The sequence below is a fragment of the Nematolebias whitei genome, chromosome 18 (genome assembly GCF_014905685.2).
Source record: "Nematolebias whitei isolate Nwh7 chromosome 18, NemWhi1, whole genome shotgun sequence".
Classification (NCBI taxonomy): Eukaryota; Metazoa; Chordata; class Actinopteri; order Cyprinodontiformes; family Rivulidae; genus Nematolebias; species Nematolebias whitei.
In genome coordinates, this window is record NC_056515.1 from 26,442,151 (window position 1) to 26,465,610 (window position 23,460).

Genomic DNA, 23,460 nt, shown 5'->3' on the forward strand with positions numbered 1-23,460 from the left:
TAGATAGATAGATAGATAGATAGATAGATAGATAGATAGATAGATAGATAGATAGATAGATAGATAGATAGATAGATAGATAGATAGATAGATAGATAGATAGATAGATAGATAGATAGATAGATAGATAGATAGATAGATAGATAGATAGATAGATAGATAGATAGATAGATAGATAGATAGATAGATAGGTTTGTTTGTTTTGTTTGTTTTGGGGAACATTGAATTATTATTATTATTATTCCCCACTGACAGAAATTGATTCCGACTCAAACACACGTACACAGGTGTTTCTCGAGGAAAAGTTATTTTCTGAAATGCAGAAAAGAGACATTATGTTAAAATATATAATATTTTGCACAGTTTCATTAAAATTATTGCAAACAATAATCAAACTTTTTCATGTTCACACCGGTCATAATCAAATTAAACAAACTTTAATAATGATTTGGTTGTTCTCTTTCTTAAAAGCATTTTTAAAAAAGAGTAAACATTAGTCAGATTGTAGCTGACTGAGTTTAAGGACAGTCAGTGTGTGAAAACTTCAGCCATTACTCAAGTCAAATGTAACTTTAAAGAAAACAGTTCAGGATGAATCTGGTTTAGAACCCAATGGTCAGATGTCATGGTCAGGGGTGCATATCTTCATGCTACAGATTTTAAGTCTTTTTTTTTTTCTTTTCTTTTTCTTTATTAAATTGTGTTCTGTGTGACACGGTAGCTCAGTTGTTAGAGCTGTTGCCTCTCAGCTAGAAGGTCACTGAATCAAATGGAAGCTGGGGACCTTTCTGGGTGGAGTTTGCATGTTCTCTGTGCATGCGTGGATTTTCTCGAGGGAATCCAGTTTCCTCCCACGTAACAAAAACATGCTTGTTAGGCTATTTGGTAATACTAAATTGTCCCAAGGTTTGAGTGATAGTGTAAGTAGCTGTTTATCTATTTTTCTATGTGGCCATATGATGAACTTGCGACCTGTCCAGAGTGTAGAAGTTTGGGGAATTTTCTTGCATTTTAAGTAAGTTTTTAGTCTCCTTTTCTTTTTCTTCCAGAAAACTTACTATTTACGTTACCATCTAACTTTATTATGATTAATTGTCATTCTTATATCCAAGGGTTTCATATGTTTCACTGAAATTACCCAAATAAATCGAAAACACACACACACACATAATCTACACACTATATTTTTTCAACCCATCTGTCACTGCAACCTGGCAACTTGTGAAGTGATTTAGAGGCGTGCACACAGCTGCTGTTTGAGCTGGCAGGCAGACCAGCTGAATGCAGAGCAAATTAGCTGCTACTTAGCTACTGTATTGTTGCTTTCTACCAAAGCAGTGATGTTACGTGAAGCCTTACTATGTATACTGCTAGTCAAAGGTGTGTGACAGAACATTGGATTTTAACTCTACAAAAAAACATTTTGCATTGTTAATTCACTCCACTTAAATACGTGAAAACCAAGTAAACATCTCGTCAAAATATATAATAATACTTATGGGGCCTGGTAGGGCTCAGCCCAAATCAGTAACATGGGATTAACTTTCTGTGGTCACACTACTTACCTGCAGGATGGACCGTGCAAGTCAGGTACATGATGCCATGGGCAGTGGCCAAACGTGTGTGGGGGTGGGTGCTTGGTGATCTGACCATGGCTTAGTAAAGCTGGCTCTTGGGACATGGGACATCACATCTTTTGTGGGAAAAGAGCCTAAGCTTGTGTGTGAGATTGAGAGATACAGGCTAGATAGTTGGGCATGCATATGCTATGAATTGAATGTCCATTATGCAATGCATAGCATGGACTCCGGAACCAATCTTTTTGAGAGGGTCTGGACCTTATTCCACCCTGGAAAACACCCTTACTCCCATGGTGAGAGGTGCTGAGCTGGTGCGGGTCTACTTTTAGCCTCCGGAGTAGTGCCTGCATGTTGGTGTTTCCCCAGGTAAATTTGAGGGTAGCTTCCCTGTGTATTTGGATGGGAGAATGGGCTCTGATGGTTGTCCATACCTACATGCCATATTTTAGTCCAAAGTATATGGTCATCTTGGAATCCTTAGATGGGGTGCTGGAAGGTTCTCCAGCTGGAGACTCCTCTATTCTACAGGGGAGCATCAATGCCCACATGGGTAATGACAGTATGAACTGGAGGAGGCATAATTGGGAGGAACAACTTATCTGATCTAAACTGAACTGTGTTCTGTTGTTGGACTTCTGTGGTAGTCATAGTTTGTCTATCACAAGCACCATTGTGTCCATTAGTACACTTGGCACCAGGACACCCTAGGTTTTGTAGATTGATGATTGACTTTGTAATACTGTCATCTAATTTATGACCATCTGTTTTGGACACTCAGGTGAAGAGAGGATATGAGTTGTAAACTGATCACCACATGGTAATGAGTTGGATCAGATGGTGGCAGAAGATGCCAGACAAACCTAGTAAACCCAAACATGTAGTGAAGGTTTGTTGCAAACACCTGGAATAAGAATCTGTCAGAAAGATCTTTAACTCACGCCTCCAGGAGAACTTTAAGCATGTCCCAGCTGAGGCAGAGGACATTGAGTCAGAGTGGGCCATGTTCCATGCATCAGTTGTTGAGGTGGCTGCCTTGAGCTGTGGCTGCAAGGTTGTCTGTGCTTTATGCAGTGGCATCCTCAAACTCAGCAGTGGACACCCAGGTTAAGGAGGCTGCAAAACTGAAGGAGTCCTTTCATTTCATTTACCTTTATTTATACAGGTAGTCTCAGTGAGTCACGATAACTCATTTTCAAGAGAGACCTTTTTTCGGAGCAGATGGTGGGGGTTAAGGGCCTTGCTCTGGTGCCCAGAGTGGGATGAATGAGGGTGGAGGCAAGTGTGGGTGTTTCAACTTTTCCACCCACATTTTTATGTTGACTGTACCGGGAGTTGACCCTGTGACTTTCCGATCACAGGCCCATTCCGATCACAGGCCCATCTTCTCTAACCTCTGCACCACCTCGTTGGCTGGTACGACTCCAGAGGTAATTGAGAGTACCGGAGGGCCAAGCATGCCAGAGTCTTGGCTGTTGCTGAGGCAAAAGCTCAGATGTGGGAGGAGTTTGGTGAGGCCTTCGATAGAGACTCTCGATTGGCTCCAAGGAGATTCTGGCAAACCATCAAGTGGCTGAGGAGGTGAAAGCAGTGTTTTACTAAAACTGTGTTCAGTGAATATGCAATGTTGTTGACCTTAACCAGTGATGTTGTCCAGAGGTGGAAGGAAAACTTATCAGACCTTTTTAATCCCACGAGAACACCTTGAATGGAGGAAGCTAAGCCTGGGGACTTTGGGGTTGGTCTATCCATAACCGTGGCTGGGGTTGCCAAGGTAGTTAAAAAGCTCTGCAGCAACAGGGCACCAGGGATAGATGAGATCTGTCTTGATTTCCTTAAGGCTGTGGATGTTGTGGGGCTGTCTTGGTTCACATGCCTTTGTAACATATTGTGGACATCAGGGAGCAGTTCCACCAGATTGGCAGACTGGGGTGGTGGTTCCCTTCTTCAAAAAGATACACCATATGGTGCATTCCTATTATAATGGCATCACTCCCCTTAGCTTCTCTAGTAAGGTCGATTCAGGGGTACTGGATATGCGGGTTCAATTGTTGGTCAAACCTCAGATCCAGGAGGAACAATGCAGGCTTCATCCTGGTCATGGAACAATGGACCAGGGCTTTAACCTCACTAGGGTCCTCAAAGGGTCATGGGAGTCCATCTAGTCTAAATGTGTTTTGTAGACTTGGAGCAGGCTTTCGACCATGTTCTTTGAGGTACCCTGAAATGGGTGCTATGTGAGTGTGGGATTGGGGGCCCATTGCTATGAGGTGTTTGGTCCCTAACAAATATTGCATGAGTTTGGTTTGCATTGCCGGCAGTAAGTCGGACCCCTTCAGGATGGGATTTGGACTCCACCAGGGCTGCTCATTGTCACGGATTCTTTTCAACTTTCATGGACTTTTTTTTTTTTTTTTTGGTGCAGCCTGGGGGCAAAGGGAGCCCAGCTCAGTGGCCTCAGAATTTCATATCTGCTATTTGAAGATGATTTGGTCTTGTTGGTGTCATCATGACATGATTTTCAGCTCTCATTGAAGCATTGCCGGCATTGTCCAGTGTGAAATGGCTGGAATGAGAATCAGCACCTCCATATATGTGGCCATGGTCCCCAGTCAGAAAAGCATGGATTACTCACTTTGGGTCGGGAAAGAGTTTTTGCCTCAAGTGAAGGAGTTAAGTATCTTAGTTTTATTTATTATTATTATTATTTTTTTTAATTAGGCAAGAATGGAGTGTGAGATTGACAGACAGATTGATGCATCATCTGCAGTATAGTGGACTCTGTGCCAGTCTGTTGTGGTAGAGAGGGAGCTGAGCTGTAAGGCAAAGTTTTTTGTTTACTAGACGGTCTTCGTTCCTATCCTCACCTATGGCCATAAACACTGGGTAGTGACAGAAAGAACCAGATACAGGCAGTTGAAATTAGTTTCCTCCATAGGGTATGTGTACTCTCCTTTAGAGATATGTTGAGAAGTTCAGTTAAAAACGAGAGACTCAGAGTAGAACTGCCACTTCACCACATCGACCCTGTGGAAGACCAAGGACACGTTGGAGAGACTATGTCTCTCGGTTGGCCTGGGAATGCATTGGGATATTTCCAGAAAAGCTTGAAGAGGTGGCTGTGCAAAGAGATGTCTGGGCCTCCTTGCTCAAGCTGTTGCCCCTGTGACCCATCTTCAGAATAAGTGGAAGATGATGGATGGATGGATGGACGGACGGACGGACAGACAACAATTATATGTTGTAGCTCTGTGAATGTACTTTGATCATTAGACAACCTGTACAGTGCATTAACTTGAAAAAAAAAAATCTATTGATACACTTGTTGTTCACGAGTGCAAAAGTAACTGATAGCAAGTGAAAACATTTTTTTTAATCTGTATTAAATAAAAAAATAAAGTATATAGCTGCTCTCTAATCAGACTTTAGCAAATTCTAATAAATACCGTGAGTAGTTGTGATGTAAATTACTTGAATGCAGATGTTAGACATTTATTTTATAAGGAAACAAATTGATGCAAAGTAGATAACTGTAGATAACTCTGTGACAAAGCTTTAGTGTTGTTGGTCACTAAAATGTATTACTACTGAAGGAGAGAGATAAAGCAGATCAGGACAGAAGAAAATGAACTGACAAAGAAAGAAAAATTGTGGAAAAGGAGGTAAAGCAAATAGACTGGGGGCAGATTTCCGAAGAGTTTTGCACCTTGTTTTAGATGTGTTTACTGTGTGTTATTCATCAAACCAGTACCCTAGCCTGGAACCACAATCCATCTGTCATTGGGATAACACACACTCCTATACACACGTCTCACAGTCTTCTTATATGATTTGTAAAATTATATTTAATGCTGTGCATATACATTAAGTTAAATCAAAGTATAATTGCGTATGAAATGTTCACAACTACTTGTATGTCTAAAACAAACATATTGTATAGCTAATATTTATTAAACAAAAATAACAAATAAATAGGAAATATTTGCAAAAGAGAAATAAATTAATTAAGTTTAAACAAATAAACATAACATTTATCATTATTTTTAGTGATTTAAAAAAAAAAAATTATCTTAATAAAAATGTTTAATAGAAATCTTGATTCATGTCATAGAATACTGCTGGTATGGCAATAGTTTGCCATTATGTTTAGCATAATAAAACATAGTTAGTGACTAATCCTATAGTATTTGGGACAAGAGCCTTTAGTGTGTTGGGCCTCACCGTGTATTCTCATCTGTTCACATTCAAAGTATGTGAGGGTCACTGATGCTTTGATAATAAAAAGACTCAACAGACTATTAAATTCAAGTCAATTTTTTTTTCATTTGTAATGGAAATGTGGTTATTTTTTGCTGTGTCTAAACTGAATGTTGTAAATTTTAGGATTCAATTGGCTGGCAATATATAGTTCTTATAACACTGTGGGTTTTTTATGAGGACACAAAAAATAATTCCTTGATTAAATCAACTTTGGTTGTTGAAATTTGATTCAATCAAACTGGCCAGTTCCCATGAGCATATATGATTTTGCCTATAAAGTGGAACAAGCAAAGCAACAGCAGCTCTCTTGATTAAAGTGCATCACATCAACATCACAACTACTCACCAACTCTGCCCTGTGACTACCCCATCACTGGACAGAAGCAGAACAATGGTGAATCAACTTCAACCTACTATTATATATAAATAATTTCATATATTACACCAACATCAGAAGGAAGTGGCTCAGGCCTGGCAAGAAGGAGAAAAAAAAACGTTTTGTAAAGATTAGGGATAGTTGTTTTGTGGACAAGGTTCACATAAAAATAGAACTGAAGTAGTGCCTGCATGAACTGCATACCATAATGTGTGGAATAATTCCAGTGCAAATATAATTTCATTATGTGGCTAAGAAGTCGGCATGTTAATTATAGGAAAGCAAAGCTTGTTCATCAATTGGCAGCACTTAAAAAAAAAAAAAAAACTGAGTGAGGTATAATAACGTGCACAAAAATTGTTTTTGCCTTAAATTAAAATAACACAAGTGATTACATCCCCCTGAGGGGTAGTTGACATTATTATGACGACTCATGGAAGATGCAGTTGAATCACAGATTTTTAAAAAGATTTAGTGTGATACATTTTCTTTTAAAAATGCAATCATTTTTTCATTAGATATAAATGCAACACCTATTCTCACATATCTGTACAGCCAGCAGCTTGAATCTGTGAAGCTGCCCTTGTGTTCTCTCCTTTTTTGTGCGCCCACCAACTCTTTAGACATGTTCTAGCATGATGCATAAATTTAGAACCAATTTTACACCACATTGCCTTAGCTTCACTTTTCCAAACAGTCTCCAGCACTTGAATCCAACTCGACTCTCATCCAGTTCAAGTGCACCAGAGCAAAAGAGTGAGCTTTCAGTACATTCCTTTTTACTCAGATTTAATAGAACTTTTTAATCATGTCCAGAATCTTTATGATGCAATCAAATTTTCACAAGACATGACATATTATTTTTGAAGTAAGGCAAAAAGGATATTTCACTTGGCACTGCTCAGCATTTATAAAGGAAATGTAATTTTGTCAAGTGAACAATAAACACCAAAATGTGTAGCTTTTTCATTGGCAGTAAACTTATTTTAACAAGGATATAATAGGTTGATATTTATGGGAAAGGAGTTGATTTTAAAGTGATAGAGTTCATGAAAGAGCTTCAATGGTGTCTTGTTTCAGTGTATGCATTTTGTACAGTTTTTGCTAGCTTTTGTTACTAATGTTTGTATGCCTGTATGAAGTGCCACCCTATATATGTTATTCAAAATCGTAGTTGCTTCTGATATTTATTTTCCTTAAAACTCCATATTTACTATACTTTAATTGCATCTAATAGGGTCTGATTCCACATACAAGCACTTTGTAATTTCCACATATGTATTGGAACAGTTTTGCTTAAATCAGATCCATGCAAACATTGGCATTCTTAAAGGCTTTTTGATTAGAAGTTGGTCTTTTAAAATGTGTCTTGATCTTAAGGTAAAATTTGTTTTGACAAACATTTACACAAAGATAATTTTACACTAGCTACGTGGCATATTTAATGCAGTTTTTAAAACAAATTGTCTAGTCTTAGATTATAGTGGCTGAATAGTCTTGTCAATGGTTTGAATTAATGTGGGATTTTTTTTCTCCATTCTATTAACTGTATATTAATTTAATATTAATATTACTTAATTTTAAAAGACACATGTGAAAAATAGTCCTTAAGAAAATGTATTAGAACATATTAAGTTACTATATGTTCAAAAAGTTGAACATAACACAATATTTAAATCAATTTTGAGCCACATAGGTTTTTGAATATCTCAGCCATCAACCTATTACAATTTCTAGCATCCTGCAAAGGCATGGACATGGCCCATAGAATAAATTCCCAACCTCTTATTGTTCACACTCTTCTTGACCTCCGCTTCCTGGAGTCATCTCCCAAAGAGACACACCCTACATAAAAACCTGAGTAAATACCATGTGATATTTTCAGATGATAAGTGTATTCAATTTTGGGTTAAAACTAAAACAGTCTGGCCCTTGGGTCAAAAGTAACTGCCCCACAAAGTCTGGTCTAACCTTTGCAAATTAAAACCACAACAACAACAAAAACTGTCTTGATAGTCTCCAAGACTTTTGGGAAAATAATTTGTGCATTGACAAGTCAAAATTGGAACTTTTTGAAAGGTGATCTTTCCATTGCATCTGAAAACTAACTGCATTTTAGAAAAAGAACACCTTACTGACAGTGAAATAGTAGTGGTGTAGCTTGAATGGTGTAGTATCTGAAGCTGCTTTACTGCTCCAGGACTTGGGCAACTTGCTGTAACCGATAGAAGAATGAATTCTGCTTCAGATCATAAAATCCTGAAAGGGAATGCTGGACCAACAGTTGTGACCTTAAACTCAAGCACACGTGGGTTTTTCAGCTGGCCATTGATTTGAAGCACATCAGCAAAATGCCTCAGCCATGTAAAAAAGTCATGGACAGTTATCACAAATGCTTGATTGCAGTTGTTGCCACCAAAGGGTGACATAACAGTAATTACGTTTGTGTGGCAATTAATTTTTCACATAAGGCCAGGTTGATTTGGATAGCTTTTATTCCCTTAATAAATGAAATCAGCATTTAAAGACTGCGTTTTGTATTTACTCAGGTTATATTTAATTATTTGTTAAAATAATCTGAATTCTGCAATTAGGACAAAAATGTAATAAAAAAAAAACAACAACTAAAGAACATGTAAGGGAGCAAACACTTTTCACAGCACTCTTGTCTCCATTTAAAATTGACATGTGAGAGCAGATTGGCTGTTAGAACACAGACAAAAGGCTCTGAGTACTCTCAGCAAAATTAAAAATGAGGTCAGTTTGATGGCAGGACAAAACAAGAAATCTTTAAAAAAACAAAAAAAATCTGGAGCAATGAGAATATCGCAGAATAAAAGTAGATGTCAAGTACAGAACGTCCCAATTAAACTTACACAAAAGCTTAAAAACAAGTTAATAAAGGCTTGTAGCTAATAAAGTATCTGCTTCAATTCATTTCATGTTTAGTATGCTGCAGGAAAGACACAATTTTGAAAAGCTTTAGCTGGAAACAGTTAAGTGCGGTCTTGACAGGGCTATGGGAATAATGCTTTTATGTCCTTTGAAATAACAAACGTCTCTGCATCATTGTTTGTTGCCCTTGCATGCTATCAAGTATTATTGCTGTAAAACACTAACACAATTGTAGTTTTACTTCTTCACTTAAATTTTTGTGATCAGGTACAGCATTTCCTCTGACTGTAGATGTTCCATCATATGATTGTATATTTTTGTCCTTTATTCACCTTCCACTCTAGGAGATTAGAAATGATTTTTAACCCTATGGGTATTAGCAATACAGATGAAAAATAAATAAATAAATAAACTAAATAATAGTATAGGCAGAGAGTGAATTGTTTATTTTTGTCTACATTTTCTTTATCAGGTTAGGACATCATTTCAAACCAATCTCATCCATTTTACATTATCTATTTAAGTTTCAAAAGCGTAACATTTTGAAAAATCTTGCAATTTGACAATGATCACTTTTGAGGCAATCCCTGTGAGTTTTAGTGACAGTTTGTGCTTTGATTTGGCGCTGACAAAACAGTACAAACAAAGCTTCTCGCATCATCTGTTTAGCTGTCTCTCCATCACAGATTTGCTCGCAGGCACATGCACAAACAGTTTGGCAAAGTGGCACTGTATGATTAGAAAATTGAGCACCACAGATAAATTGGTCATTGATCAAACCAGCAGGGGGAATTCAAAAGTAAAACAAAATAACACTTTTTTTTTTATTTGATCGTGAGTTTTTGTCATCCTTGTGTACTATAATTGTATGATCTTAGTATTTTTATACACTTGACACCCAACTGGATAAAGATAGTATCATTGCTCATGCCACCGTTTCTTCTTCTTCCTCTTCTTGTCCTGATCACCATTTTTCAACAGCTGTGTTAACTTATTGTGTAAATAAAGTTTTGTTAAAAATCTAAATCTTCTCCTGGAGCCAAGATGGTGTAGGGGCAGGGCAGCCGACTCGGGACCCGAAGGTCCTGGGTTCGATCCCCCGTCATTGCTCATCTCGTGGTGTCTCTGAGCAGGACGCCTAATCCCAAATTGCTCACCTGGCGCTTACATAACTGTCCACTGCTGCACCTGGGTGTATCCCAGGTGCGATGGGTTAAATGCAAAGAACCAATTTTGTCTTTGTATGGGAACATACAATGATGGCATAGCACTTTATTTCTTCTTCTTTTTCCACTTATTCCATCTTCAGTGGTTGCCACAGCAAGTCATTCTCCTTCATCTCACTCTGTCCTCACTCCGACTACCCCCATGTCCTCTCTAACTTTATCCATATTTTTCCTATTTGGCCTTCCTCTTTGTATTTTTCCTGGCAGCTGCATTTCTAACAGCATTCTACCAATATACCCATGGTCCCTCCTCTGGACATGTCCAAACCATCTCAGTCTGGCCTCTATAACTTTATGTTGCAGTTGTTCAACCTGTGCTGTACCTCTGATGATCTCATTCCTAATCTTATCCATCATTGTCACGCCTAAGGAGAACATTAACGTCTCCGTTTCTGCCTCTTCCAGTTCTGTCTCATGTCTTTCTGTCAATGCCTCTGCTTCCAAACTACTATATACAACATAGCTGCTCACCACTGTCGTGAACATTTCCTTTCACCTTTGCTGACACCCTTTTGTTGCAAACCACTCCTGAAACTTTTCACCACCCACTCCATCCTGCCTAAGCTTTCTTTTTCACCTCTTTACCACATTCCCCATTTCCCTGGACAGTGGACCCCATGCACTTGAAGTCCTGCACCTTTGTGACCTCTACTATTCCACCAGCCTCCTTCTCATTTGCACATATACTCTGTCTTACTACAACTGACTTTCATTCCTCTTATTTCAAGTCCATACCTCCACCTCTCTAAGTTATCTTCCACCTTTTCTCTTTCATTGTACTTGGCATTGCCACCCATAATAAAAAAAAAGCAGTTATTACTCTAAAAAGCAAAAACTATGGCAATAATTTTATATCAGATTCTCAATTGATTTATTTGTTTGTTTGTTTGTTTTTTCATTTCAACATTTTACTGCCAGCAACTGGAGGCATGTATGGTCCCCAGGGAGAATCTGGTTCAGAGCCTGAAGATGACAACCAAATGAAGTTTTACACAGAGCAGAACAGAGGTCGACGACGCAGCAAAGGTAAGAAATGCAGGTTTGTGATGTAGTGTTGTGATAAATTGTCACATTTGAGATGCTCTAACTTTCACAACAGGTTATCCTCTTAAGCACATCAGTCAGCTAAGAATTCAGTAATATAAGAGGAAATTAAAAACAAAAGAATATGTTTGAAAACAAATGAATTCTGAACTTCTATTAGTGGAATATGAATGGGAATAATGATACATATGGCTTTTAGCAGAGTGAAATGAGGCGAGACATTTCTGAATTTGTTCACTTAGCTGGAAGTAGGAAGGAGTCATGCACACTCCCTGTGGTGTTCAAAGTCCTATTCTATAGCGCAGCTCAGTGACACTCACAGAGATATATGAGGTGATGTAAATGGAGTTTCAGTGATACTCAGTCCAAATAACTTGGTTTGGAAACACGATTCTAACTTGCATTTTATACAATGCCAGAGCTGTGATACACAGTATGTTAAAATTAACTTTTATCTGATATTGTTTACATTTTTTTGTTTGTTTTTGCATGTCCTTATTAATTGTATTAGCTGAATGCTAACTTAAATCAATGATTTGCACTGAAAAAAAACAATTTTTCAGAAGATTCTTATAAACAGAAATATTTAACTTTTATTCCATTTACTTGCTTTTCATTTTCAAAAATGCCATTTTTTTATCATGGAGTCAGTCATTCATTAAAACAATTACTCAAAAACCTTTAATCATGAGTTTGAACACATAACCGTCTTTATCATTGACATTCCCAGCACCTCAAAGCAGCTAAACACCATGACTGGATAGACTTGTAGCCACGAGCATTTAACATATTTGAGTGCTTGTAGCTCATAATTTAAACAAGCTTCATATACACACGTGTCTTGTGGTTTCAATGCACTCTTTACATCAGTGAAAGTCAAGCATATTAGGCCAAGGTGTGTGAACATTGTAATAATTGTTTTAGTCGCTTCAGTTCATATCAAGACATTTTCTGACTACACAAACAATTTCCTTTATTCCAAATAATTCTGATTATGCATGATGTTAATACAAATCATATGAGAATGGTTGATTGTTTGTTTAATTATAAATGAAAAATATAGTTGTTAAAGCGCTCTTTAAATTGAACTCTTCTGAAAATTTCATCAGAAAAATCTTTGTGAGAAGTCTTCAAACTCAGCAATAGTCGTAGACTTCATCTAAAGGCTGACCAGAGGGAAGCAAGTTAACAATAGAATTAAAAAAATAAAAAATAAAAAAGCTGTAAAAGAAAATCCTTTATTTATTTAAGGGATATAATATATTTGTGACTGCTTTACTTTTCCATGAGTTTACATAAGTGTTTGAAAGCATAGACTTGTTTGGTTTGTGCCTGTAAGTGTTTGCCATCGTGAGCATACATTCTTTATTTCACTCAGTGAGCTTTTACCGTAATTGAGGGACCCCTCCGAAAGCCCACCGACACCACCCCGACCCCACAGGGATTAACTGCGCTGCCACTTTTGCTGCAGACAGCTGAGGTTTCTCTTGTGCAGTCAGGATGGATTCACTATTATAACTTTTTGTCCCCCGTTTTAACCTTGAACTGCATTTCACTACCTCCAAACTTCAGTGCACCTTCCTTTCATTGTGAATGTATGGGCTTATTAATTAAAGAAGTTGTGGGTATTCATATCCCTATGATTTTGATGGATTTTATATTTGACTTTTTTTTTATCTGTGATTATAAGAAAATGTTCATGAAGAGAGAATAGGTGTGATTTTGTTTTTAAAACACAGTAATCCCATTCATTTTAAAGTATCAGAGCATATATTCTAAATATGTATATTGCAATATTTCAGAACTAGCACAGAAATTCATTTTCAGCGTCTCAACAGTTTCCATCAAATCACGTCAGTATTTCTAAGCCCACACTTGCACCTCTTATATTCCTGTGATCGTCTATTTGAACCTGCCAAGTTCTTTCTCGTGATAACTATTAGTAGACAGAGGTTTAGCAGCTAATTACATTTCCCTTTAGTCTATCTGGGAAATTTGAGCTCTGACAGAGCCAATGTGCAACCATAACTACTAATCTATAACCCTGTCAGTGGGAATAAAATATTTTATCACACTATTAACACTATTTTAACACAAGAAATATGCTATTTCAACATACCCTTTACATATGTTGACAAAATATGAGTGAATTATGAGACAGAAGTGCAATTAATGGTGTGTTTGAAAGCTGAAAATAATAAGGAGAAGATTTATTCTTCTGATGTAATGTGGTTACATTATATGTGTCCTGTTCTCAGCACCTGATAAAACAATGTACATTCAAAATATATATATATATATATTTTTTTAAGCACTTTAAAATATGCTAAAGCTATCTCTGTTTTTCCCCCTCTCTCTCTTTTTTACTGTATCTTTAGGCCACTCACAAAGTCCTCTAAATAAGGTCACCCTAACACTGATTACCATCAGCACATGTGTCATTGCCATTGTCTATGCTACGCAGGATTCCTGTCCCCTTACCGTCAAGGTTACTCTCCATGTGCCAGAGCATTTTGTTGCAGATGGTAAGTATGACACAGTAGAGCTTGGATGACCGACTAACAATTCCAGAACCCCAGAAGGGTTAATTTACTTTTTTAAGCACTATATACTGTTTTTGCTTTATAGCATGGTTCAGTCAGCTGCCTATTATAAGAAATAAATAGTTGGTATTGGAGCTAATTTTTTATATTTAAAGTAAACTAATGCTGTAGAAAGTGTAAGTGATGCCTGACCATTGCAAAGTTGATATATATATATATTTTTTTTTTTTGATTTTCAAGTTCAGTGCTCTCAGTTTCAGTGCTTACAAGCTAAGGACAATAGATTCAAATATAGCAAAAAAACTATATATTGTGTTTAGAAAACAAAAGTTTTTTTATCAATGTATTTGCAAATATTTAGTTAATGAAGAGCAACATGTCTAAAATATATGTTTCTTTCTTTTGTTGAACTTTGATCTGTCATCTTATATGCTTTACAATATGACTTGTTCCGTTCTAATAGTAACTACTAAGTTCCAGAGTAAAACCAACAAAGTCCATGCTCAGTAATCCAGGTACACAATCCAACAATTTTCAGTCAAGTCATCTGGACTTGGACCTTTTTTTAATTCCAGAGTAAAAGTTATCCAAGTCTGTAATCATAGCTACATTGATTTAGTCAACATAATGTTATGTATGTAAACTAACATTCACAAAACGATCTGTAAATCCAGGAGAATCACCGTAAAGTATATAATAAGGATGCTTTAATTCATCTGTATCCATCCGTGAAAGGATGGAGACCTGTAATCTAAAACTAGCAATCTGTTTTAGTTTACGTGATGGCTCCGAGATCAATTTAAACTGGGTCTCTTATTTGTAAGTTCTGAACTAAAGTCCTAAGTGAGAGCAGAGGCCAAAACAGAACATGTGCCAGGGAGTAAATGAAGCAAGAGGGAGTGAATGAAGCAAGGTTATTTATCTAATGATTGCCGTGTCTCTGAGAGTTATGCATTCACTTATCTGCGGATTAGGTGATCTTGGCTCTGGTGCATCATCTCCACACCGCCTACGCTCACAGTTTGTGTGCTCTTTGACAAACAATGAAAATGGAACAGCATATAAATCTGATGTAACCAACCTATTAATATAAGTTCATATATCATGATGTATCCAGTTCTAAGAATGGTCTCAAAAGATTTGATGCATTTCATGTTCTACCTTTGACCCAATACTGACTCAGTTACCACCAGGGATTTGGAGTGTAGGTTTTATTTTTCAGGCTGGAGAGCTAACTTTTGTGTGCAGGATACCCAGGCTATAGAGAAGCAGACAACAGATGCACTGCAGATGTGATTAAAGGCAACCTAACCCAGCAGTCTGCTAGGATGCAGTGAGCACATAGTCAGAGCAAACACACAAATACAACAGGTAAACAAAGCAAATCCAAGCTGGCAAGCCTTGTATAAATATAAAATAGGAAGGTGCAGGGAAACAGTGGGAGAAACCTATACTTCCAAAGGGAAAACGTGATTTGACACACAAGACATGAGCTGTCTTGCATAATCTGCATTTTCAATTGTGGAGAAACAAGATAGGAGGCAGCATGTGCAGTGTGCAGATAGGTTATAATGTCTGGGATCACCATGAGCAGAAAAGCAAAATATGTTGGGAAGCAGGTACAGTTACCAAATTTAATTTATAATAATAATAATAATAAGAAAAATAATAATAATGTTTGTTTGTTTTTTTATATATATATTTACGTAATTTTAAAATATAAGCCACCTTTAAATTTAAAATTTCTGTAATTAGACAAATAAATAGTTTGTTACTTGACATATAATGGGTTCTAAATCAATTATTTAGGGGAATACAAGCATTGATGACACATAGTAAGAATTTAACTTTTGCATGCCATAATAAACAAATATATTAAGTTTGTACCTAAAGGGAAAAAAAAGTGTCCATTATAGAAAAAAAATAGATATGTGGATAATTTGTATAAATTTTGATAAGAGTTAAGATAAAGATGATACAAGGACTTTAATGAAATGTTTTTGCTTGAGCCTTAAGTTGCATTTGATTATTCCTTTCACATTATTACATTAAATATAACAGATTTTTCTTTACACAATGATACTAATGTTCTTTATAGGTCTGAGAAAAGAAAAAAAAAACACGTTTCATTTACCATTTACAACGCTGTCTGAGCTGTAGTTAATAAATCTATTCTTTTTGTCAGCAGAGCTGTTCTCTAAACTGTTGCAGAAACTGACCTCTTTGTGCTCATTCTTTTGTTGTATTGACCTGATAAATGAGTTTAGGAGCACTTTCTGGAATTTACGAGCATTTATATTTTTGTGTTTTGATCATTTTTTTCTCTCGCACGTTTTGAGAGCATCAGTAAATCCACTCATGTCCAATAATGTTTAATAAAAGTAATTTATTATTATTATAATAATTATTATTATTATTATATAATTTAATATGATGAATGACATGTATTTTTTATTTGAGTACAAATAAGCACAAAATACTGTAGATGCTTAAAATATTAGTTATTTCTAAATAGAAGTAACTAATAAAATAATTGAGTAATAGTATTAAAATTATGGAAGAGGCTTTAAATAGCATCTTTGTTTGCATAATTTGCACTGCTAGAATTTTGGATTCTAAACATTTTTCCTTGATTTATTTATTTATTTATTTATTTTTTTACTAGAAATCATGAAATTCTCAAGATTTCTCTCTTCATATCTCAGTCTAGGCAATGTCCAGTGACCAGCCACAACAATAAAACAGTACTTTCTTGAACTGTAAATATGTTTAAGTTGTTTTCTGGTGTTTGACACAATGGACACTTTGAAACGTTCAGTCTTTTGGGTTGCATATGTAGACACCTGTAGATGTTGGTCCAAAGCATCCCGCAGATGCTTCATCCAAATTAAGTCAGTGAATTTGGAGATTGAATCATTGACTTTAGCCCCTTACTTTGTTCAGCAATCTGTTCCTCAGCAGTTTCTGAGGAGTGGCAAAGCACATTGTTCTTCTGAAACAGGCAACTGCCACTGAGGAGAGCTGTTTCCATGTGCTGTTTCTGAAACAGTGGAGAATGGATTGTGGCAAAGAGATGTCCTCATTCAACTACAGTGCCAAGATCAAAGGTTCCCTTGCAGCATTTATTATTTTTTTTTTTATTTCTTGCAAATTTAAATTCCCTCTAGTGATTTTATCGTTGTGGCTAGTTGGAGTACTCTGTGTTTGATCTGCTTGATGCGACCCAGTCATAAATTCTCAACACAGCTGTAAAAAAAAGCCTGTTTTAACTAGAGGTCTGGTGTACAATCTCTTCACTGTTCCCTCTGGAACTGAGGCTCATTGGCATCAATTAGGCCTAGTCTTGTTCAGTGATCAGAGTCTAACGATTGCTCTGAAAGCAGTAAGAAAGAAAGGTAAGTCAGCGTCTTGTAGAATAGCATTTACTGATTGACTCGTGAAACCCTTTTATCCCATCTAGTGCAATTACAGAGGAAATCCCATCAATACACACATTATGGGTCTTAATTTTCTCATTTAAATTCAGTCCGGTCAGGATGGGTAATAAAATTACAGTGAAAACAAAGGAATTAGTTACTTCCACAATTGATTTGCCAGTAGAACATGGAAAAGAGCCTTTTTTTTTTATGACAATCAAACTCTCTCTAGGATTTTGTCATGTACAACGTCATCTTTTCTTTTTTTGTATTTTACCTATTTATTTATCTTTCAGGAAGTAGTTTTGTGGTGAGCATGGGCAGCTTCCTGGATGTCTCCAATTGGCTAAATCCAGCCAAGCTTACTCTCTACTATCAGACCAATTCATCAACACAATGGATTCGGGACTACTGTGGCCAAAGGACCACAGAGCCCTGCGAGCAGATTTGTGACCAGGACACAGGTTAGTCTATCCAAACATACCAACATATGCAAATACTTGAATTTTTAACACTTTTTGACCCTAAAGTGGCAGGTTAGCCCTCCATTTTTCAGCTTTTCACTACCACTATAATTTACATGTGCACACTGAAGAGTGGTGTAAAGTGAGGGCTATTATAGTTTATCAAGCCCTTCAAATTGAGATGTTTAAGGACCTTACCTCAACCAAAGGATAAAGAATAAAGAGAAAGAACAACAAAACTTCAGCTAGGTAACATTTTTTTTTTGTTTGTTTGTTTAACAAATATTGCATTGCCTCAAAAGTCACTGAACTGTCTAATTTGATGTAGCCTGATATATGGTAAACATCGTCTGGCTTTTCTTAACAAGTTTTGCCAGGACATCCTTGTAAAAGAGATTAATAATCTCAATGGATTTGTTTCCTGTTAAAATAAATGTTTAATGAAATTTTAAAAAAGTATACAAAAATATTCTGTGATATATTACGTTAACCATTAGTTTAATACAATGTGTGTGTGCTTGTTTGCATCTGTTCTGATAATGGTTAAATTATGATAATGGAGTATTAGCTGTTTTGATGCAATGGTCAATTTAGAAACTAAATATTTTAAATAGTGCCCCTTATGACCGTGAATTAGAACCCAAAGTAGTGGGAGCAGGTGTAGGGTTAAAGGTACCACCAGGAAATAAGACTGTTCTTGTACAAATAAATAACCCATGGCTTTTTAACAGATCAAGAAAACACTGGTATAAATATAGCTCCATCTTTTCTGCTAATATGAGTCAACCTTGCGAAACAATAATGCTCTTGACCTATTGACAATGCTGCAAGTCTGACTGTATAAGGATGCTTGAGATGTGTTTATTTCTAACACTATCGATACATGTTGCTCTTTATTGTATGTACTTTGCAGCCCTGTGGTTACAAGTGAGTTGCTTTATTAGTTCAAATATTTTCAAATATAAAAGTGCAAGCTCAGCTGGCTCACACAGACTAAGGAGAGCAGTGTTAATACTAGGACAAGTAAAATAAATCTAATATTTTGTAAGTGTATGACTGAAATGTATAAACAAAATACTGATAAATTTAATTATCAAGCAAAAAAATAAATGTGTGAAATTGTATGTGTATAGAACTTAACTGATGTAGTTATATACGGCACTGTAACATATCTAAAGCACAAAAGAAGAAGAAATAGTTTGATAGTGTCAGTGGATCCAACAATTATGAGGCAAATAGGAGTTTTGCTGGAGGCACAAAACAATAGCACGAGTGCTTTCAGTGCTTATTATAGTGAATAAAATAATAATCAGAGAGGGATGAGTTTGCTTTCCCAGAATATCAGTTCAATGCAGAGAGGTCATTGGTGTAATTGGATTTCTTGAACACTCTTTTATATTTATTTTGCTCTAAGTATCACATATGAAGTGGGAATTTAAGAAAAAGAACTGGGATATTGACTTTTTATGAAAAAGAAGTAAAGGTGAGTTAAATCTTGTGTTTACTTTTCTTTGGAGTCATATGTAAATGTGACAGTCTTCTATAGGTCAGGGCACGGTAAAGCAGCCAAACCTCAACATTCACACTGTGTAAGCAGACTCTCCCATTGTCTTTTGCCCTGTCTGAGTAAATAATCACCAGCTGCAGAATGTACACCATCAGCACACACCTTTGTGCCTCTTGTGACATTAAAATGTCCCACTAAAAGCTGAGCATGCTGCCTAATGATATTTATCTTACCTTGAGTGGTGTAATTCCCTTGTGTTTTCCCTGCTCAACAGGATAAAGTCTAAGCTTATTAGCATGGATTACAACTGTAATGTATGTGAAATATATGGAACCTTATTCAAGGACATATTCAAGGCTGATGCATAATGTATCAGAGGCCTGGATACTCAACTCAGTCAGTAAATGCCAAAGATGGAATTAACACTAATAAGTTTAATGTTTCTGATGCAGACATGAGTGTATCTGTCTGATGTTCATCAGTCCCTACACATCCCTGAAATGTGAACTCATTAGTGCTTGTATTGACTTTTAGTCATTTTTCATGACCCACATACATTCAACATTCTCAGTTTATGCTGGTCTTGAGCTCTGTCTTATTTTGTCTCCCTTTTCAATTGTATTTTTCAGCAGCCAGATTGTTTCATCTTCTGTATGCTTGTTAAGTATTTTGGTTCACATTAGTCAATTGAAATCCACCAAACTGCCAAATTAAAAGTGACTTTTTTTTTCTTCCTGTAATTGTTCTCTATTTATAGTTGGCAGCTCCATTTCAAGTACAGCCACAATGTTCTTTACTCTGCCATTTGGCTTAACTGTATTTTATACCCCCCAAAAAATAAATAAATAAAATAAAAATCATATGAAGTGTCCATCTAAACTGGAGATGTTGAAATGAAACATAATGTAAAAACAAGACAATTTCCAACTAAATAGTAAAAACAAACCATAGTTCACTTCCTTTTTTTGTGAAATGGTCAAAGCATGTACATTTTTTTAAAGCGTGTGTGCTGCCATTGAGTCATCATTCCTGTGTGTCTTGGGATTAGGAAATGAGATATTAGCAAACTTTTTTTTTTCAAAACATAGGTTTTACATATTCTTCTACTTGCATGCTAGACCCACAACTAACTCATGAACATTGGTAAGATCGTTGTGATGATTTGTTCCTACTTCCTGTTACTCCCATTTTTAAAGTGTGTTATTTCCTGTTGATCTCAACTTGAACATTTCAGAATTACATATTTTAGGCAATATAACATCCATCCATCCATCCATCCATTATCTTTACCCGTTTCTTCCATTTTGGGTCACGGGGGTCGTTGGTGCCCATGTCCAGCAATCACTGTGCAAGGGGCGGGGTACACCCTGGACGGGTCGCAAGTCCATCACAGGGCCACATAGAGACAAACAAGACAAACAACCATTCACTCTCACACTCACACCTAGGGACAATTTAGAGTTACCAATAAGCCTAACATGCATGTTTTTGGTCTGTGGGAGGAAACCGGAGTACCCGGAGAAAACCCACGCATGCACAGAGAGAACATGCAAACTCCACCCAGAAAGGCCCCTGGACCGGGGTTTGAACCAGGGACCTGTTCGCTGAGAGGCAGCAGCTCTACCAGTTGCGCCACCGTGCTGCCGCAATATAACATGTACAAGTAAATTATAGTTTTGGTAACATATTTAATTGTAAATAGTACCATAGCACATTGTGTTATTAGGAAACTGTCCAAAAATGTATGTGCATAAGATTTAAACACTGTTCTTCAAGCAATATTCTACACATACTATTTGCAATTGTGCAGTTATTACATGAACGCTCCTACAAGCACCTTGCAGATGTTGGATGCTGCCTATCATGGTGCGCTAAGATTCAAAACTGGCTGTAACTATCGTACCCACCATTGCTCCCTGTATTCACTGGTTAACTGGACATCAGTAACTTCACGCAGACTCTCTCACTGGTACATTTTCAACTTTAAATCACTTCTTGGTCTGCTGCCTTCATACATCTCCTCCTACATGTCTCTGCATGAGTGCAGCTACAGCGTGCATCTCAGGACATTATTACCTGCAGTGTTCCCTCAGTGCGGATTGAACTAGGCAAAAGGGCCTTCTCCTACTCTGCTACTGTTTCCTGGAATATCTTGCAAAAAGATCTGAAGCTCTCGACCTTGACCTAAGTGGCTTCTAACATCTGCTAAGTTCCTGGGAAAAACCAGTGCAGACATTCTTGTTTTTAGTTTTCTACATCGACTTACAACCTAGCTTTTTTAATACCATTTTATTTCCACTTGTTATTCTCAGTTTGTATGCATCCTTTTATGATTGTCTATTGTTGTCTTTGTTAGCCACTGTTGTCATCACTCTTTGTTAAAATCAGGTATCTCTTGTAAATGAGCCCCCAAGGCTGAATGGGATTAATCTGTAAAAATAAAGGTTGAATGAATTATATATTTTGAAATTTAAACCAGTCAAGTCCTTCCTTTTTCTAACATGCGTGCTAACACACCTGCAGTCTTGCTTCCTTTGGCCTCTGTAATCACAAGCAGTGGGCTGTTTCAGCAAGTTATCATCCAGCATTTCCATCATGTGGCCCCATCTTGCCTTAGTGTCATGCTGGTTGACAGTCACTGTTGACTACCTGTCTCTGTATCACTGTGACTGGATAATCAATCCTCTCTGCCCTGACCTTCACTCCACAACTCAACTGGCAGTGTGGAGCTCAACAGATTGGCATGATGCAACTCCTTCTGCTGTCAGCTTGAGCTCTGGCTGACCGTTATATGGCAGCTAGTAACGCTATAAATATTGTCAAGATTGCACAAGTATGTCCTTGTAACTAACTGAAAGCATTTTTTTTTACTTTATTTAACATTTACGTTTACATGATTTTTTCCATTGACAGATTATCTATTACCATGACAAGCACATGGTATCATTTATGAAAGTAGGTTGTTTAGATTAAACTAGCATGCGATGCCATTGTGCTGACTTATGGTAAGTATTGTGTGAGATTTTTGGACTTTACATTCTATCTTCTAAAGACAAAATGCCTACAATTGTTCCTTTGACATGTAATTATGAGGTGCATGTACAATATAACAAATAAATGTAAGCAGTCATTCCCAAAACATATTTCCATCATGAATGACTTCCACACCAAATCTTAGCTCAATATCTGTTAAACTGACCAAAGTATACCTGTTTTGGGTGATTACCTGTATCAGCCTGCTTAAAATGGATTGATTCTAAACAATGCATCAGTTGAAGTTCAGCCACAAATGACTTTGTTACTAAATTCATTAAAATCTGTTCATTGGTATATGATATATTTTGATATTTTAATGGTGTTGACATGGACATGTCTTAACTAAAAACTTGTGTGATCAGTGTCACTCAGAGGATAAATTGGGGATGACTTTCATTAACTTGCAACATTTTAGTTCATTTTCTGTATAACTGACTGAAATTTATCAACTATACATTTGATACAATTGTTTAGCTATGGCAGCCATCTTGAATCCATCTTGAAGATTTGTGAGATATTTTGCCAATACTAGACAATCATACACAAACCAACACAGGCAAAACATTAGCACCTGTCTTCTGCCTTTCAGCTGTGGACAATATTCATTCATCAATACCTACATTATAACTTGCTTATTCGAGATCAGGTTGTACAGGCAGCAGTGTAGGGAGAAAGCACTGACATCGCTCTGTCAGCAGCACTCTTTAGCTCCTCCTGTTCCAAGGCATGACTATATAAACCTTCCAGCAAGTTTTGGGTCTGTCCTGGGTCTACCATCAAGAAAAGTGACCAGGAGGCATTCTAATTAGATTCTAGGACCACCTCAGCTGAACCTGTTTGACGTGGAGGAACAGTAGATCTACTTCAAAATTTCCAAGATTCTACTTTCAGCTACTTGTATCTGTGATGTTGTTCGGTCATGATTGCATGACCGTAGGTGAGTGTTGATCTGTTGATGAACCAGTAAATCAAAAACTTTTCTTCTCAGCTTTGGCCCTTCGTCGTCTCCTTGAACAGATCCATCACCCTCATTACTGCAGACGGAAACAGTCAGTCCATTTCTCACTTCATCTTAGCATCCCTCATGAATGAGACACTAAGATACTTAAAACATTT

General features: G+C 36.8%; 1 protein-coding gene across 1 annotated transcript in view; it reads left to right on the forward strand.

The window, feature by feature from the left end:
• Window positions 1-23,460, forward strand: part of LOC119424522 (astrotactin-2) — a 320,640-nt gene that overhangs the window by 133,089 nt on the left and 164,091 nt on the right. Inside the window, exons 5-7 of the mRNA XM_037692008.1 lie at window positions 11,253-11,360; window positions 13,757-13,903; window positions 17,634-17,801. Coding sequence (XP_037547936.1) covers window positions 11,253-11,360; window positions 13,757-13,903; window positions 17,634-17,801 — 423 coding nt within the window. The remainder of the gene's footprint in view (window positions 1-11,252; window positions 11,361-13,756; window positions 13,904-17,633; window positions 17,802-23,460) is intronic.